The sequence below is a fragment of the Centropristis striata genome, chromosome 15 (genome assembly GCF_030273125.1).
Source record: "Centropristis striata isolate RG_2023a ecotype Rhode Island chromosome 15, C.striata_1.0, whole genome shotgun sequence".
Taxonomy (NCBI): Eukaryota; Metazoa; Chordata; class Actinopteri; order Perciformes; family Serranidae; genus Centropristis; species Centropristis striata.
The window spans coordinates 31942431-31960864 of record NC_081531.1 but is presented as its reverse complement, the minus strand read 5'-3'; the positions used below and the strand labels follow the sequence as shown (position 1 = coordinate 31960864).

The following is an 18434-nucleotide window of genomic DNA, read 5'->3' as shown; positions in this document are numbered from 1 at the left end:
AAAAATAAATACTGCCTTGCAATTAAAAACTCTTAACATGCCCTTTCTTTACCTACATGCCTCTGCAACAAACAACAAATAAATAAACAAATAAAATTGCCATAATTGAAAATATTCTTTCTTCCTTTCCTCCATGTCTCCCTGCTACATATTTCTTACACAATATCAGTACATAATCTACTTTTAAACGATTAATATTTATCAGAAACATTTTTTTATTTTAATATTTTATTAAACAAACAACAACTAAAACATCCACATATACAGTACATCAGGGTAATTGTGCACCATAACTTAAAAAATAACACATTATTATTTATTATTTATTCATTGTTTTTTTTAAGATACAAAATCTGATCTATACATTTCTACTCTGTGTTAAAATGTTACAAACTACAAAGGAGTAGTGTGTAAGGTGGTAATAAACTTTAGCTAACAGACTTCAGCTTGGTCCATGGGTTTTTGTCTCGCACCTCCAGGGGAGGATTGTTACAGTAGATGTGGTTACACAGATCCTCCAGTGGGGGTTCAGGGTTTGTCACGGCAAAATCTGCAGCTTCTTCAACGTCTTTGATAATTCCCACATCGATCTCCTACATCAGTCAGACACAAAAGAAACAAAAGCAATGCACAGGAGGAAACAACCGTAGCATGTCATTTCATTTTTTATTTATCATAGAAAAACACATATATACTTATATATATATACAGTCATGGAAAAAATTATTAGACAGCCATTTTTCTTCAATTACTTCTTCATTTTAATGCCTAGTACAACTAAAGGTACATTTATATATATATATATATATATATATATATATATATATATATATATATATATATAAATGGTGGTCTAATAATTTTTTCCATGACTGTATATATATATATATATATATATATATACGGTCATGGAAAAAATTATTAGACCACCATTTTTCTTCAATTACTTCTTCATTAAAGGTACATTTGTTACAGTTTTTTTATAATGATTTTGGTTATTATCAAGAAAACCATGAAAATGGCTAGATATCAGCTCTTAAATTAAACTCTTATGAGATATTTTTGTTATTATCATTATATATGTCCAAACAAAAGTACCTTTAGTTGTACCAGGCATTAACATGAACAAGAAATTGAAGAAAACAAGGGTGGTTTAATCATTTTATCCATGACTGTATATCTCGTTTTTTTTTTTTCTCTATCCTCCCCAGTTTAACAGTTTGAAAATACTTTCTACCTTGAGCTCCTCCACGCTGGTCATGTTGTTGCTGAGCAGGCGCTCCCTCAGTATGCAGATGGGATCACTTGTTCTGCTGACTTCGTCGACCTCTTCCTGCGTGCGATAGCTGAGGTGGGAGATATTTGAGCTGAGATGTGAATGGCATTTTGACAGCTCATATGAAGAGCTAAACATGAATGAATAATTATGAGTAGTCATATGAGGCTTAAATATTACATATATATTACATATAAACAAAACAAAGTACTAAATACAATTAAGAAATACATTTAGCAAATGTTTGTGTCTCTTGTTTAATTGTGCTTTGCAAACTTGCTAAACTTATACATAGGATGAATACGCAAGCCAGCATGCTTCTCTAGATATTCTGACCCATATATTATATACCCATTTATAATTACATAATTATCTCATTTATTTTTTTTTGCTTGTTAATTGTTTTTTTCATGAATTAGCTTTTGTTTTCACAAATTAATAAGATAATTATCTGAGGCTTTAAAGAAATAAATAAATATTCTAATATATTCTAATAATCTAATTAGTTCTGTCAAACAGAGCATTTTTATTCTGAGAAAAACTTCTCAGATAATTATTATTATATATTTAATAACTTGTTTTTAAAAAAGGCGTTAGGGGCACTGACCCCCATTGCCCACCCATAGAAACACCATCTTCCTTATAAAAACTAAGGCGATATTACAAAGCACTCAATTTAAATAAGGAATTACACACATGGACACATAAATAAAGATATGAAATAGACCATAATTAAGGGCTTTTTACCTCAGTGATTTATCCCCCTCTCTATGTCCAATAAAACGGTAAGTCTGAAGCTCCAGTATGATGGGACCCTGAGTAACAGCACAAGAAACAGAGAAATTAAATAAGGACACGACAGAATAAATCAAAATATGTGAAAGTATTTTATAAATGATCAAAAAAAAGTTGTTAACTGACCTTTCCTGATCGGCAGTGGTCAGCTGCAAACCTGGTCGCCTCACGAACACAAAGAATGTCCATCCCATCCACCTGCAAACAAACACACATTTTGCACAGGTTTACACTAAAATTAATAAACTCTAGATATTGAGATATAATCCCTTGAGAGATTATGTATGATGTGAATGGCTGTGCTTGCAATCATTTTGTAAATGCTGTTGTCTTGAGGTCATGGGCATGTTTTTGTTTTGTTTTTTACACAAAATTAGGTTTGTTATCCTGAAGAAAACTACTTTATTTCCTTGTTAAAATTAGCATTGTTATCTCAAGGAATATATTTAACTTATCAAGAAAAAACAAAAAGTCCTTCCATTGTTGCTTCAAGTGTGGGTCAAATCATCTGATTTACCATCTGCCCCCTAGTGGTCAAAACATCTTTAACCTTGCAGACAATTAGAGTTCCTCCAAAATGAGGAAAATCTCAGTTAAAATAAATAATTCAGAAACCTACCCTGAGTCCAGGAATGACGTCTCCTCTCTTGTAGAAGTCTGTATTTGCACTAGTTCGCTCCATCGGTGTAAATTTACCAAACTTGTTGTTCTCACAGACGAAAATGACGGGCAGCTTCCAAAGAGCCGCCATGTTAAAGGTTTCAAACACCTGACCCTGTGGAACAGACACATCAGATGTTTGGTTGTTTTTTAATTAAAAAATAACATTTCTCTATTGAGACCCTCATGGATAACATCCTATTACTCAAAATTGAAGTCAGTTTGTGGATAAGAACACTCTTTGTTTACTCTGAGTTAGTTTTCTACAAATATGTTCAATTTATGAACTTGCAAAAACATTTTTTATGTCAAATACCTGATTGGCTGCACCATCACCATAGACACAAACACTCAGTGCACTCTTGTCCTGATACTTTAAAGCCAGAGCCAGACCAGCACCCACGGGAACCTCAGGGGGAATCCAGAAATAGTCAAAGTTGCATTAAATTTGAATTTAATTGTAAAGCACATACACTGTTAAAATGTACCTTATACAAACAGTTGCAAGATAATATCTTAACCCTCTGAACCCCACTTTATTTACACTTTACTCACTGTGTCCTTGTATTTCACTGTAATGTATAAATTCTGCAGCTCTGTGGAATCAGCACAATCATGGCTAAAAGGGCACAACTAAAATGTCTTTTGTGCAGAATAACACAGTTATAATGACATAAATCATTTTAAAAAAAAGACACAAAAGTTTAATTTCTCTGATCATCTAAAAAAAATTGGAATATAATGGAATTTATATATACAACACTTTTCCAAGTGCCAACAAGTGTCATGATATTGGGAGAAAAAATGTTTTTCCACATGCTATATATATTGAACTATTTGCATTTTGACAGCCTCTATTTGCAGCCTCTCCTGTCCTCTCCTCTTTGCTCTGTGTAAACAGATTTTCAGTGAATATTTGACATGTGATCGTTCGTCTCAGCATGTAGAATAAAGTGATTTTGACAAAAATATCACAATTTTAAGCTTTGTTTTGGTTACTTTTTCTAATGGAAACTTTCGTAACCTTACGATTCGTTAAATGATTGTTGGAAAGGTAAAATTTTGACAACAATGCCTGTTTTTACATATTTTTTTCTACAGGAAACGCAGTATTTTTGGCGATCTTTTAAAGAAAACACAACACACAACAGGTTTCAATCCTTGCTTGAAAATGGGGTTCAGAGGGTTAAAGCTGAACAGATGTAGGGCCTATATTAAAATTAACATGAAGTTATTTTCATTCCTGTCTGAAAGATGACATTATTTGTTGACTCGGTGGAGGAAAACAGATAACTGAGCTACAGATGTTGTAATTGATTGAAATGATTACCTGTGATGCAACAATACCATTTCCTCCATAAAAGGTTTTAGTGAACATGTGCATGGAGCCTCCTCTGCCCTTTGAAATACCTCCTCTTCGGCCTGAAAACAGCGATGTGGGAGCAGTGAAAACAAGGAAAAAAAACATATTCAGGAGGATCGATAGTATTTAAAACTTACCAGCAAGTTCAGCCAGGATTCCCTTCAGGGACCCGCCCCTGGTGTAAATGTAGCCATGATTACGATATGTAGCGATCAGGGGGTCTGTTGAGTTAACTGATGCATCAATACCAACTGCACAGGCTTCCTGTCAAAAGAAAACAAAAAGATTTTTCTTTTTCTCATCAGGACTAAGTAACAATAGTATTTACGTTGTATAAGAGGAGATTATTGTCCAATAGGATTCATCGTCTCAGGATTGTGAACATCCGTACAAGATTACAGATTTAACAAGGGCTGAGTATCCATTAAAACACCAGTAATCTTAAAGAAATGCATATACCAGTATTCTTTTCTACTTCATCAGTGTCCATCATGTAAATTAAAGCATTCAGGAGCATAAATTATGCCTGCCACTGTTCCTCCCCATCCAGACTATATTTACACAAATATGCATTTATTTTATAGCCATTAGTCTAACTCACCAGATGTAGCTCTGTCCTAGAATATTGGTTTAAAGAAACACAAATCTCAAGCCTTAATCTCCAGGTTTGAAAAGTGAAAAGCCAATGTAGAAGTGCCATAAACATGCATTCTGTTTAATGGCCAGCAGGGGGAGACTCCTCTGGTTGCAAAAAGTCTATTTGTATGTAAATCAATAGGAAAACTACCCTACTTCTCACTTTGCACTCAAATTAAAGAATGCTTGCATTGATTGGATGTAAGATTTTTTACTTAATCTGGGTATAAAAAGAATCGAATAACTGTGTAAATTTTGATACTACTTAGTACTGTGTTAGTGGGCTGCCAATACCCAGTATTGGTCTTGAAGTAGGAAAGCAATTTTGCAGGTGTATGGCTTTCAACATGAATCAGCAACAATGTGCTGCAACTTACCACTATTATCTCACATGATCTTAGTAAGTATGTATTCATTTTGGCAGACTGTTCTGAAACAAAGGGAGCCAAATAAGCTAAGCTAAGCTAAGCTAAATAGCTAAATAAAATACTTGGGCTTTCTGTGCCTCTATTTTGAAATATCACCCACAACATCCAATTGTCCATTTGACAGATTCTCATTAACATTATTATTTTATATATCACCACCTCACATTTATATAGCAAACTTCCCAAGCTTCAGTTTGATCCCAAGATGACCTTTCTATCTTGAAAATTACTCTTGCCGTGGCCTAATATCTGTCAGAAGCCTTTCTGCTGTACTCCACCTGGCCATTGTACAAGTGGCAGGCACCTCTGATGATCTTCTGGCGAAAGAGCTGTCCAGCCTTCAGCTCTAAACACCTGATCGTCTGCATGGCGTGGTAGTACCGCAAACCTTCCTGACGAGTCAGAACCACCTGAGTGTCCAGGGCCTCGTTCAGCCTGTGGACATCACCTTTCTACAGGAGGGGATATAAATTAGTAATAAAGACGTGCTGTGCGTCGTGTGCATATTTGTTTGACAAAAGTGACAAAAATAAGTGTTTTACCTTTATTTCAAAGGTAGCCTGAGTGGTGAAGTCAGCATATGTACGTGCTGACATTACCACTACAGATCCCTGCAACAGGAGAGATTAAAAGTTTAACATTCAGAGTTATAGCCCACATAATTGTACAGATTTTTAAATTGATTTTACCTGAACCTACATGTTATTCTCTACCATCAGGGACAAAGCACACAGTTTAATATTTAGTACAATGGTGGAAAAGTACATTCACTCAAGTATAATTCCCACAGCTTTTACTTTACTTGAATATTTCCATTTTATGTAACGTTTTACTTCTACTTCAGAGCAGACAGCTTTAGTTACTTTTCAAGTAGGTTTTAAACCACATTATATTATATTATATTATATTATATTATATATAGACATACTTACAAGAAAATTAAAACAAAAATCAGATACTGATACTTCCCTCTGTTCTGTAGGAAACAGATCATTCAGGCTGTCTTTTTATCACTTCTGGATTATGCTGATGTTATCTATAGACATGCTTCTGCCTCCACTCTCACCTCACTGGACTCTGTTTATCACTCTGCACTCCCATTCATCACTGGTGACAGTTACTCCACCCATCATTGACTCCTATACAACAAGGTGGGATGGGCACCTTTATCTATGAGACGAGACATGCATTGGTTCCTCTTAATTTATGAAGTCTTGATAGGCGACATGCCACCAAACCTCAGTACTTTATTGAACTGGTCATATAGGAATTATCCAACTCGCTCTAGTGATTAATGCTTAATGATCAATGTTCCCCCCAAAAAAATACTGAATTTGGAAAAACTGCTTTTAGTGTTTCTGCTGCATTTGAACATCTTACAACATTCACTCAAACTCAACACAATTATCACTACGGGCCAGTTTAAAACTATGATAACCAATAACTCTGCCCTTCACTTTAACTGTTTTTAATGTTTTTGCATGTGTTTTGTCTGTGCTGTTTTGTGTTTTCTCTGTACTCTCGACATCATTGTAAATGAGGGGTTGCCCTCAATGAGTCCTCGAGAAAATAAATAAAGGATAAATGAAAATGAAAAATATTAAGTAGGTAAGGTGAGCCGTACCTTTGCAAAATAAAATGCTGCTTTCATAAATGCAGCGTTCTTATAACAATTTGGAATATATATAACAATCTGCATAACAAGCACTTTTACTTTTGATACTTTACTACATTTTGATGCTCATAATTTTTGTACTTTTAAATAGGTTCAGGTTTGAATGCAGGACTTTTACAGTGTGGTATTTGTAATTTTACTGAATTAAAGGATCTGAATACTTCTTCCACCACTGTGTCGAACACAGATTCAGCATGAACAGTGCAGGTCTATTTTCTGTTTTTATAGTGTATAAGAAGGCCCACTTACTTTTCTCTGAGGAGATGACCGCAGGACGTGGGAGATGATGTTGAGCATCTTGAAGACCAAAGCAACTGATTACTGATCATCTCATTACAGTCATTTCAGCAAGTAAAGCAGGTTTCTCTGGTCAGGTCACTTCTCCCACCATGAATACACAGACCCAGGTGCCTGTGGTCAGTTACACAGCAAACTGTGGGTACAGGACATACTTACATGACTGGTGACCATTTATATATTTGTTTAACAGGGACAGGGACATTACAAACAAGAAAGAGAAAAACAAACAAACAAATTAAAATTAAAATATAGTAAACCATACTAATTAATACTAACAATTACAGGCAACAACAAAGTAATTATAGTAATTTATGAGGTGTGAAATCTTAAAAAGGATTTGATGAGCTTTTTTCTGCATTGTTCCTCGTCATATTTCAGAGGGATTAAGATCTTCCTTTTCATTTTACGAAGGTTAAAAACTGGATTTCAGTAAAAAGAAAAAATGTCTAAAAAACCTGGTGGAAAACCTTTGTTTGCAACATAAACTAAATATATATATGTATGGAAAGTATTCAGACCACCTTAAATTTTTCACTGTTTCATCAGCAAAATCATTTAAGTTCTTTTTTTTTCCTGAAATGTCCACCCAAAATGTAAATTTTTGCAAATGTATTAAAAAAAGAAAAACTAAAATACCACATGGTCATTAGTATTCAGACACTTTGCTGTGACACTCATATATTTAACTCACGTCTTGTCCATTTCTTCTGATGCTCCTTGAGATGGTTCTACTCCTTCATTGGAGTCCAGCTATGTTTAATTAAACTGATTGGACTTGGTTAGGAAAGACACACACCTGTCTGTATAAGACCTTACAGCTGACAGTGCATGTCAGAGCAAATGAGAATCATGAGGTCGAAGAAACTGCCCAAAAAAGCTCAGAGACAGACTCTGGCCCAAGTTACAAAAGAAATTCTGATGCACTCAAGGTTCCTAAGAGCACCGTGGCCTCCATAATCCTTAAATGGAAGAAGTTTGGGACGACCAGAACCAGATTGTTTATTTTGCCTCAAATTATATATTGTACTTTTCTTTCTTCTTTCATTTTTAATTTGACAGCCACCTACTCCTTTGCTGTTCTTTTCCTTTAGTTTTAGAGGAGGGGAGGGGGTTTGGAGCCATGCTTGTATATGTGTGTTCTGTATATCTTGTCTCAAAATATGATAACCATATGATATAATTTCCATCTCAAAGCAACACATTGTCTATGGATAAAAAATGTATATCTTTCAAAACAATTCTGGTTTTGCCACCTTTACTAGTGTGTCCTGCTAAATGAAAAGCGACTGCATTAGTAAACCGATAAATACCTTTGCTGCAAAAATAAAAGTGCATTGAGTAAAGTTAAATTTGGAACAATTAACCCAACATATAGACAAAGAGGAGCACACAAATACAGTATCATACAGTCTTTTTATTACAGCGGTGCACATAAAACCAATGGAGCGTTTTCCTGCATCACCTCAATGTAACAGTTTACCTCAACAAATACTCCCACTGTAGGCTTATTTCAGTTGTATTAAGACAGGAGTCAACATTTTAAACTTTAATCTGTCTTCATAATTCACCAAGTACTTCCCACATTACAGAGAAAATAACCTTCCCTTTTTGGTACCCTTTAAAGGGTTACAGCATGTATTCATTCAAGGAATGACTGAGAATTAACATTGCAGCTTTCTGCTCGCAGTGTTAATATACAGTTTTTATTTTGCTACCTGAGGTGTCAACGCAGTACATATTTTAGTGTTTAAGTACTTGATAAAAAAAACAGACTGAAATTCAAAATGTCCCCTGTACATTTGAGCCAATAGTGTAGCACTGCTGCTGCGATCAAATAGCACAAAAACAGTTTCTGATCAAGAAATACAAGTAGCACACAAAGCTACTGAACCAACAGTACTTAATCCCACCTCTTTGATTTGGAGACCTAATGTGAACGGTGAAGCTTAGCAGATGAATGCACTCTGACTAAAGAGTTACCATGTTTACATTCAGTGTTGCTGCAGGCAATAGACGGTTCAGCTTGAGTGTAAATATTTGCACAAGTTTTTCATCAGAACCTGAAAACAAAGAGCTTTTCAAATATATGAAAATGAGCAGTTTGTTTGTGCCATGAAACTCAAACAAGGCACCTGAGCACCAGAGTACCTGCAACAAATAATGAATGTAAACACACTCGGTGAACACGTCTTCTACCATTCGGACGCACAGAAGCAGCTGCTCGGCTTGGAGTGTGGCACGGACACGAGGCGACACATTCATCCTCTAAACAACAACACAACATCTGCCAGGCACGTTTGGTTTGGCAAGATAAATTAAAACCATTCCCTTGGTATTCTTCAGCCTCTCTTACATACAATATATTGAAAGAAAAACAGAAGGAGACACTGAATTTGTTGAGTGGCAACATTTTACCCTCCTGCTTTTAAAGGGTTAAAACAAACAACCAATTAACTCAAACTGAATAATTTATCATGTACACTTCAGTATAAAGAGTACAAAGTCTTTTTTTTTTCTTTACAGGTCTTTATGAGATGAACAGTGATGAATGGATATTTGCTTTATTACACCTCAAACGGGGCCAGAGATCGACCTTTAAGCAAGCTAAATTTAAAACTGACTCACATACTTGGGGCAAGATTTGCAATTTATATACACACAGACTTTAAATATTCTTAAAGTCTTTTCTTTAAATAATCCAATAATGTCAAAGGATGCTGAATTTAGTTACTAAACAAATAATGAATGCTCTATGTGTTGAGTTGGACAAAAATATCAATAAATATGAGACTAGGGGAACTGTGACGAAAAATGCATTTTAGGTTGCAATTTTTAGAGTTCCTGTTAATCTTTTCACTCTGAGAACATCTTTGTGAATATGTCCCTGCTGTTAAACTGGACAGGATTAAAATTAAATAACTTGCTGACGGTTTTAACTCTGGATCCGAGGCAATAGTTGATGGTACATTATATGATGTGTGCGTATAAGATAGGGGCAGGGGGCTTATTTATTATTAGGTGGAGGATGTGATGAAAAGAGGGGATGTAAAAAAACTAAACACTTTAGCTGACAGACTTCAGCTTGGTCCACGGGTTTGTGCCGCGCACCTCCAGGGGCGGATTGTTGTAAAAGATGTGGTTGCACAGATCTTCCAGCGGGGGTTCAGGATCTGTGGTGGCAAACTGAGCTGCATCTTCGATTTCCTTCCTCACCGCCACGTCGATCTCCTACAAACACAGGTAAGACAGGAGGTTAAAGTAATTTGTCTGATTTAGTCAAAGAAATGTAGTTATGCAGGTGCACGGTTTAGTAGATAAATAAAATACATATAAATAATATTAATCTATATGAATATATGTCTAGAAATAATTAAATTAGGTCTTGATCACTGAGGCACCTATAGCAGACATATATATATATATATATATATATATATATTATTTTTTTTCCTATTCAACTAAAAGCTAAAAACACTTTCTGTGGACAAAAACCTGCAATGAGTCCTCCATGTTTGCCTGAGCTCAGCTTGCAATCGAGTGTCAACCAATAGCCCCCTCTTGTGTTTAAAAAGTGAACTGCAGCTTGTGTGTCAACTCTTAAATCTCTAGAAAGAGGAGTGCAGCAGAAATCTGTCTCATGCTTGTGCGCTACTCGGACATGTGATGGTTCATGCATAAGCTTTTTGAATAGGATTTAGCAAAAATGCATGTAGAAATGATACTGGATGAGTTGTGTGTGTTTAATATAGTTTTCACTATTATAAACTGGGCCCCAAATTTACTTCAATTCATCAAGAATTGTTTTACATTTTTAGGACACAGTGGAAGAAATACACATTTTCAAAAGTTTTCTTTTTAAGAATTCAAGGTAAGTCCTAACTGATATGCTAATACAAATGCCAGAATTAAGATGTGAAAGACTCTGAGACACTGGCCAATCAGTGAAAACTGGACTTTTTCAAGTGGGGGGCTAAAACAATAAATAAAAGCAGTGTTTTAAACAGTATTAGGTATATCCAGGCAGACAGTGTTTTTTTTTTTTTAAATAGTAAAGCTTGAACATGATCTAGTTGAACCTGAAAATGAGCGAAATATATAATATTTAATTAAAAAAAAGTAATGAGTAATACATTTTTTAAAAATCTAAATAAAAAAAGATTTCAAAATTGCAAAGAACGATTCAACTTTTAAGATAAAAAAATACTACCTTGAGCTCCTCCACGCTGGCCATGTTGTTGCTGAGCATGCGGTCCTTCAGCATGGAGATGGGGTCACTCTTCCCACGGACCTCCTGGATCTCCTCACGTGTGCGGTAGCTGAGAGGGGAGAGATTGTTGCAGGGATGTTGTAGGGATGCACTAATACAGTAATTTTTTTTAGAACTGACACCAAATCAAAATGCTGCACCTTAAATTTTTTTGAATATCTTGATAACCAGAAACTGCTACTTTCACTAACCACAATCAATTATTAGTCATGTTTCCATGAACAAATTTCTCTGCACATTTTGAAGATTTGCATGAGAAAAGCTTGATGAAAAAAAACACCAATACTTAGCAAAACTTTTAAAGATGTGCATAAAAAGGTTTTATACTCGCTTGTGGTTATTGTATTTTAAAAAAACAAAAACTTAATGCACTAAAACAGGGGGCGGCAACCTTTACTAACAAAAGAGCCATTGTTGGCCAGAAAAAGAGAAAAAATGTCAGAATAGAGCCACAAACCTTATTTTGGGCCTACTAAGTCTAAATTAGCCTACCAATAATAATAATAGGTCATGAGCATTTATTATGATTTTCGAGGACCCGAGTGCAAATTAGAAACTGGACACCAAAGAAATACCTCAGGTGATTTAAAATTGAAAGGGAAACACAAAACAAGACATGAAGTTGGCAAAATTGAGAGTTTAAGGCACCAGGCCGAGACTTTCATAAGCTATGAGGCACATTTTAGATGATGAAACATTTTTTTAATGCTGTATTTAAGCTACGCATTTTTAAAATTGTAGAATACAAATTGCTTTGGGCCTACACCAATGATGAATGAAAATTTAAATGTAAGGAAGTAATTCATTCATGTTTAAATTCATATAATTTGTTTGTCACAACCACAGGGAACCACTGCAGATGGCCTAAAGAGCCACGTGGCTCCAGAGCCGCGGGTTGCCTACCCCTGCACTAAACAGTAGATGGAAATGATTTTTCCAGATAAGTTCTGATGTAGCAAACATTGAACTATAAACAATTATAAGTTGCCCAATTGAATCCAATTCCTGAAGACTCCTCTCCATTTTCTCTTGTGGGTGGACAAATCCGATTAATAATCTCTATTTTGTTGTTTACTGTTTACTGATGGATTAGCCTACAACACATCACACTGCCATCTTCTGACCAAAGTACGTTTATGCAGCTTTGCTCATTCCCTCTAGAACAATTGATGGAAATGTCCCTAATTTGCATTTTCTTTAATGCAGCATTTCAAAATTTCGCTTCAAAATTCAATTCGAAATACCATAATATTTGTAATTTTTTTCTCACTAGAACAAAATGTAGGTGACTTAGCCGTGATTTGTGGTGTTTTTACATTTATCTGTCCATTTGTCTGCTGAAGCCAATAGCAACATTAGTGTCTGTTCAGTTCATCGTTAGGCTGCAAGGCCACTACAGCGGGAAGGAGAGTACATGAAGACTACTGTGGGACAGTGGCAGAAGCGAGGGGCAGCGGCACAGTGAGGATAGCATTTGCAGGTCAGTTTATTATAAACACATAGATAAAATTGTTATGAATCAAAAAAAAGGGAAGGGTTTTAAAGGTCAGTTACAGCAAATATTTCAATTGTAACAAATTTAGGAAAAAGGGTGAGGAAGTGTGATCTTTTACCTGATACCAGGGTCACTCATACTGTGTCCGTGGTAGCGGTAGGTCTGAAGCTCCATGAGAATGGGACCCTGATGAAAGACAGGACAAAAATCACTTAGCCAGGAAACTGCTGTCCACATTTCCTGCCTGATAATAATTGTTTTTAAACTCACCTTCCCAGACCGGCAGTGATCCGCTGCAAACCTGGTTGCTTCCCGAACACACAGAACGTCCATCCCATCCACCTGGACACCAGACAACACCTCAGTTAACATAGATCACATTAAGGCACACCTGGTTCAGCTGGTTAAGTGTTGTTTATTTCATTTCAATTATATTTATACTTGCTTTTTATGTATGCTATTGGTCCTTACTTCTGTATAACATGTGATCTTAGTGTTATGATTTTCTGTTATAACTATTTATTACAGAATGATCAGATTAATGAGGTTAGAAGCCACATATCAATGTTTACTTTGATTGTCTGGATTGTGATATAACTCAATAAAAAGGGTTAGAAAATAAATAAAAATTTCAGGATTAATTTTTAGTACTGAACTAATCATATCAAACCCTTTGTTTAATCAGGTTTAACATCACAAAAACAGTCAGTGCTAGGTTAATGGAAAAGATGATTAATAAACAAGTTTAAGGGTACTTTACTTCAATTTCTTTATAATTTTCCATATTTCTATTTTTACACATCTTTAATCTTAAGACTTGTTGCATTTTAATTTTATATAGTTCTTGTTGTTTTTACATACTTATTTCTATTTCTCACACAGGAGCAACTTTAACAAAAGCAATTTTCCCCCCAGGGATCAATAAAGCATTTCTGATTCTATTAATTTAGAAAATGAACATCATGCTGTATTAAAGAAGATTGAAACTGAGACCAAAAAGGAATAAGAAAAACGTTTAATGAGGTAATAAATCAAGCTAGAAGTAGATTAATTTTCTCATTAACTCATATACAGTCAAACTTCCTATTGCAACCAGTCAAGAGAATGCATGTTTAAGGCACTCATCACTTTTTAGACCCAGAGGTTACGTCAATGTTTTTATACAGTCCATGGCTGTATAACAAAGCTGTGCAAAACTAACATTCTACTGTCTAGTGGATTTTATCAGTGGGGGAAGAAAAGTTACTGTACCCTGAGACCAGGAATGAAGTCTCCTCTCTTGTAGTAGTCTGTGCTGGCTGCAGCTCGCTCCACTGACGTGCCCATGCCGTACCTGTTGTTCTCACAGATGAAGATGGCAGGCAGCTTCCAGAGAGCTGCCATATTGTAGGTTTCAAAAATCTGACCCTGTGAAAAAACAAAATAGACTTCTTTTAACACGGTACAAAGATGATCTGTATTTTGTTCCACTTGATACATTACATTAGACGTATACAGCCACGTTAATATGACAAAGTCTATTTAGGCAATATTTACACAGTTAAGGATTCATCTTATTTTAGTTTTATGGGGAGTTGAATTTCTCCTCTTGCAGCAAACTTTACATCACTGTGCTGAATTTTAAGCTGTGAACTCGGTGAGCAGCTGAGGTGAGCTCGGTCACAGGTTGTCTATAGGGTCAGTAGAAGCTATAATATGTAATATATATGTACATTTAGCAATAATTTTGCAAGATAAGCAGGGATGGTTGGTTCGGTAGGAGCATTAAACCTTCATATTGGAGAAAAACTGTCCTCGTCTTTTGAATGAAGCTTCTTTTGATCCCATCCAATAATTAAACAAAACTAGACTAAAACTGCAGGGATTCCTGTAACATACCTGGTTGGCAGCACCGTCACCATACAGAGAGACACACAGCTCGTTGTTGCCGAAATACTTGCAGGCCAGAGCCACACCAGCACCCAGGGGAACCTGAGGAGAATTCAGAGTTGAGGGGTCACATCGTATGAACCTTAATTAATAAAGGAGGGCTGCAAGAAAGAAATATTTTCATCACTGATTCAGCCAGTTGTTTTCTTGATCAATTGTTTTCTGGTCTACAAAATATTTAAAAAATAGTTGAAATTGTCAGTCCCAGTTTCTCAGTCCAGGGTTATGTCTTTAAATGTTTTTTCTTTGGTCATCAAAAACCCCCAAAAATATTCAGTTCAATTTGATACGAAACAGAGAAAACAGGACATCTTCATATTTGAGAGGCTAAAAAACAGCATTTCCTGCCATTTTGCAAGAAAATTTACTTTAACAATGGATAGAAAATTGTTGGCAATTATTTTTCTGTTGATCTACTTAATCGTTGCAGTAATAGTGTATCTAGTGTAAAAAACTCCATTCAACAAAATGACGAGAAGATCTTATGTTCACTGACATGTTGTTATAGGACTGTATGGTGCTTTGAGTTCAGTAGCAAAGTATTGCAGATAATATCAAGAATTTTCTTTCTTTTCAGATTCTTGCCAAACATTTTCATTTTTTTGCAAAGCTGTGGCAGCATCCAGGCACAGATAAACATGTTTGTGATAAATGTCATCTTCCCTTTTTTCCACTAAATTTTCACAATATCAGAAAACACTATCAAAGCAGGTGCACTAGTTAAACCTGCTTACTGCCCTTATCAAGATTATGTCTGACAGCTGACAGCATGCTGGTAGGACAGTTTTGTTTCCACCCACAGCAAGTAAACAGTGTGTTGTCACTCCAGCCTTACAGAACAAGTGGCACAAAAAATCAATAATAAATTGACCAATCTGCTGATTGCATGATTTCTGTAACATACCTGAGCTCCAACAATTCCATTTCCTCCATAGAAGTTTTTACAGTACATGTGCATGGAGCCCCCTTTGCCCTTTGCAATTCCTCCTCTTCTGCCTGTAAATAAAAAACAAAACAAATTTGGGATAAGAAAGCTGAAAAAAGGCTTTTTGTATCTTGAAACCAATCATGTTTGGAGCACTGGAGACGCACCGGTGAGCTCAGCCATGATCTCCTTCACCGTCCCTCCTCTGGTGAAAGTGTAGCCGTGGGCACGGTACGCAGTGATCAGGTGGTCTGTCAAATTAATGGCTGCTTCGATACCGACTGCACAGGCCTCCTACAAGGAAAAAACCAAACAGCTTTGTTTGTTGTTGTGTCTGCGCCACAAGACTGTAAAGATATTAATTATACTGAGTTTCTCACTAATCACTGGGCATCAGCTTTTAAAGTTACTGTATTTCTACTCTATACTTCAGGAAAAATTATAGCACACTCCACCTGGCCGTCATACAAGTGGCAGAACCCTCTGATGATCTTCTGCTTATACAGCTGATCTGCTTTCAGCTCCATACGCCTCATAGTCTGCATGGTGCGGTAGTACTGCAGACCCTCATCACGAGTCATTACCACCTGAGTGGCCGGGCTATCCTCCAGCTTGTGGATGTCGCATTTCTAGAGGGATGAAAATACCCATAATGATGCAAAAAATGCCACGTGCATTAATCAGTTTAGCAGAATATACAACTGTTTGACACTTACCTTTATCTCAAAGGTAGCCTCAGTTGTGAAGTCCGCATATGTGCGTGCTGACACAATGGCTGCAGCTCCCTGTTGTGGGAGACAAGGATATTTTTATGAAAATGATATATCTGCCAACACTTAAATAAATAAATACCAAATCATAAGAGGACACACACACTCAAGTCTTTGCAAAAATTGTTTTCTTTTGCAACTTTTTAGTCAAAGACTTTTTTCAAGGCGAGGCCAGGTTTTGTTGTTGGTATGTTTTTTTTTCTCTATTTAGTATCAAAATCAAATTATTCAATATTCTGCAAAGCCTTTTCTCCAATTAACAAAATACACCAGAATTTGACATAAATTAAAAACACAAGAAACGGTACTGACGCTTAAACCAGATAATAAGTCTTTTTGACAGTTTTTGATACTCTGTGGACTACTACTACTAAATGGACTACTAGCAAATACATATATGTTGCAGGAGGCTCAAAATATGTGTCGAAATACCATTCTGGATTGAGCTAAGTATTCTATTCTATTCAACTCAAGACATAAAAAACCCTGTGCTTTGTGCAACAAAAACAATGCTAATTTTAATATATATTTTTCAATAGAAATGAAAACAATAATGAGAAAATTATCATTCCTACCATGGGTCATTCATCCCTACATATAATATAATTGAATATTTAACGCAAATCCATATTTTTCAGTGCAGGTCAACAGCCAACTACAGCTAGCAGTCATCATTGTGATGGATCATATTAAAGTTTATTTAAGAGCAACTGTATTCAACCAGTTGATACAGCTTGTTAGGATGTTTTAGGAAAGATTCAAGGACCTTCCAGCTAATTTAGGAAGATATTACATTAATGTTTTAAACAAACTGAAATAAATGTTTTAGGTAAAATATATACATCAAAATTGACTACAAATAGTTTGTCTTAATAAGATGTGGTATTTCATTCTGTTTAGCAGGAAAGTCAACATCAGAATGGACTAAAAGAGAAATGAAAATAAAAATAAGTTATCATTTTTCTCTCATGTGAATCAGCTGCCATGTATCATTTTTAATAAAACACAACCACTGCCTTCATTATAACAACAACAATGGAGTTAAACTTAGTAATATGCATTTAAAAAGTTAAATTACTGGACACTAAACACTGAAGCTATCATGAATACTTTAGATTTGTGTGCAGACTTTAGCTGTGTTAGCCAAACAAGCTACCACTCGGCCTTACAAGGTCAGAACAGCGATGACAGTCTTGTTTTTGTAGTTTTAAACATCGGATCTTAGAGTTAGACCGTAACGCAGTGTTTAGCTAAGACAGTCCACAGTTTAAATGTCTATATACTTACATTTCTCTGAGCGCAGGCCCTCAACACGTTAGAGACAGTGGTCAGCATCTTTTTACTCAGCTAGCTCACCGCGGCTCCGTCCTTCTGACAGCCTCTGTCCTTCCGGCTCCGCTCAATCTTCTTCTACGGCCACAATACCGGCAGAAAAAAACTCTGCTGCCACCACGCCTCCTCTGGTGGGTGTGAGACAACACATGTATGACAGAATAAAGTGGAGGGATAGATAGATAGATAGATAGATAGATAGATAGATAGATAGATAGATAGATAGATAGATAGATAGATAGATAGATAGATAGATAGATGGATGGATGGATGGATGGATGGATGGATGGATGGATGGATGGATGGATGGATGGATGGATGGATGGATGGATGGATGGATGGATGGATAGATAGATAGATAGATAGATAGATAGATAGATAGATAGATAGATAGATAGATAGATAGATAGATAGATAGATAGATAGATAATTAACTTTATCTTATAATCTTGAGGTCTATTTGTCAAATTAAGTTGTAATGCTTTACCTCAGTTTAAATTGGTGCATATTCTTAAAAGCAGTTGACCCACAGTCAACCTGTGGTAAGAAGTGTTTCAACAATCCAGGAGGTTTTTGGGACTGC

General features: G+C 35.8%; 2 protein-coding genes across 7 annotated transcripts; both read right to left on the bottom strand.

Moving 5' to 3' along the window:
* Positions 1–265: 265 nt before the first annotated feature.
* On the bottom strand, positions 266–7995 carry LOC131986781 (pyruvate dehydrogenase E1 component subunit alpha, mitochondrial-like). Of its 6 annotated transcripts, none has more exons than XM_059351890.1 (12): positions 7825–7982; positions 7083–7130; positions 5701–5769; positions 5437–5610; positions 4232–4358; positions 4062–4153; positions 3048–3140; positions 2691–2846; positions 2198–2269; positions 2024–2091; positions 1238–1346; positions 266–593 (listed from the first exon to the last, which is right to left on the bottom strand). In XM_059351890.1, exons 2-12 carry the CDS (start codon positions 7128–7130, stop codon positions 429–431), a joined length of 1173 nt encoding a protein of 390 aa, XP_059207873.1. In that variant the 5' UTR covers positions 7825–7982; the 3' UTR covers positions 266–428. The 6 variants fall into 6 exon arrangements, with proteins under 6 accessions (XP_059207873.1, XP_059207870.1, XP_059207869.1 ...); XM_059351887.1 differs by having other exon boundaries at positions 7083–7293; positions 7825–7980; XM_059351886.1 differs by having other exon boundaries at positions 7083–7266; positions 7825–7980.
* A 532-nt stretch (positions 7996–8527) lies between these two features.
* LOC131986758 (pyruvate dehydrogenase E1 component subunit alpha, mitochondrial-like) lies at positions 8528–17928 on the bottom strand. The gene is made up of 11 exons (XM_059351863.1): positions 17807–17928; positions 16466–16534; positions 16205–16378; positions 15917–16043; positions 15729–15820; positions 14774–14866; positions 14147–14302; positions 13166–13237; positions 13014–13081; positions 11341–11449; positions 8528–10361 (listed from the first exon to the last, which is right to left on the bottom strand). Exons 1-11 carry the CDS (start codon positions 17852–17854, stop codon positions 10197–10199), a joined length of 1173 nt encoding a protein of 390 aa, XP_059207846.1. The 5' UTR covers positions 17855–17928; the 3' UTR covers positions 8528–10196.
* Positions 17929–18434: the final 506 nt, after the last annotated feature.

Bases quoted from the DNA above. Each gene is read 5' to 3' on its own strand.
- LOC131986758 (XM_059351863.1), bottom strand. From the start codon at position 17,854: ATGCTGACCACTGTCTCTAACGTGTTGAGGGCCTGCGCTCAGAGAAAT. The intron at 16,044-16,204 runs GTGGAGTGTGCT...TTTTCCTTGTAG, and splicing joins GCCACTTGTATGACGGCCAG to GAGGCCTGTGCAGTCGGTAT. The intron at 11,450-13,013 runs GTAAAAGATCAC...CTCCCCTCTCAG, and splicing joins ATGAGTGACCCTGGTATCAG to CTACCGCACACGTGAGGAGA.
- LOC131986781 (XM_059351890.1), bottom strand. From the start codon at position 7,130: ATGCTCAACATCATCTCCCACGTCCTGCGGTCATCTCCTCAGAGAAAA. The intron at 5,611-5,700 runs GTAAAACACTTA...CCCCTCCTGTAG, and splicing joins AGGCTACCTTTGAAATAAAG to AAAGGTGATGTCCACAGGCT. The intron at 1,347-2,023 runs GTAAAAAGCCCT...CTCCCACCTCAG, and splicing joins GAGGGGGATAAATCACTGAG to CTATCGCACGCAGGAAGAGG.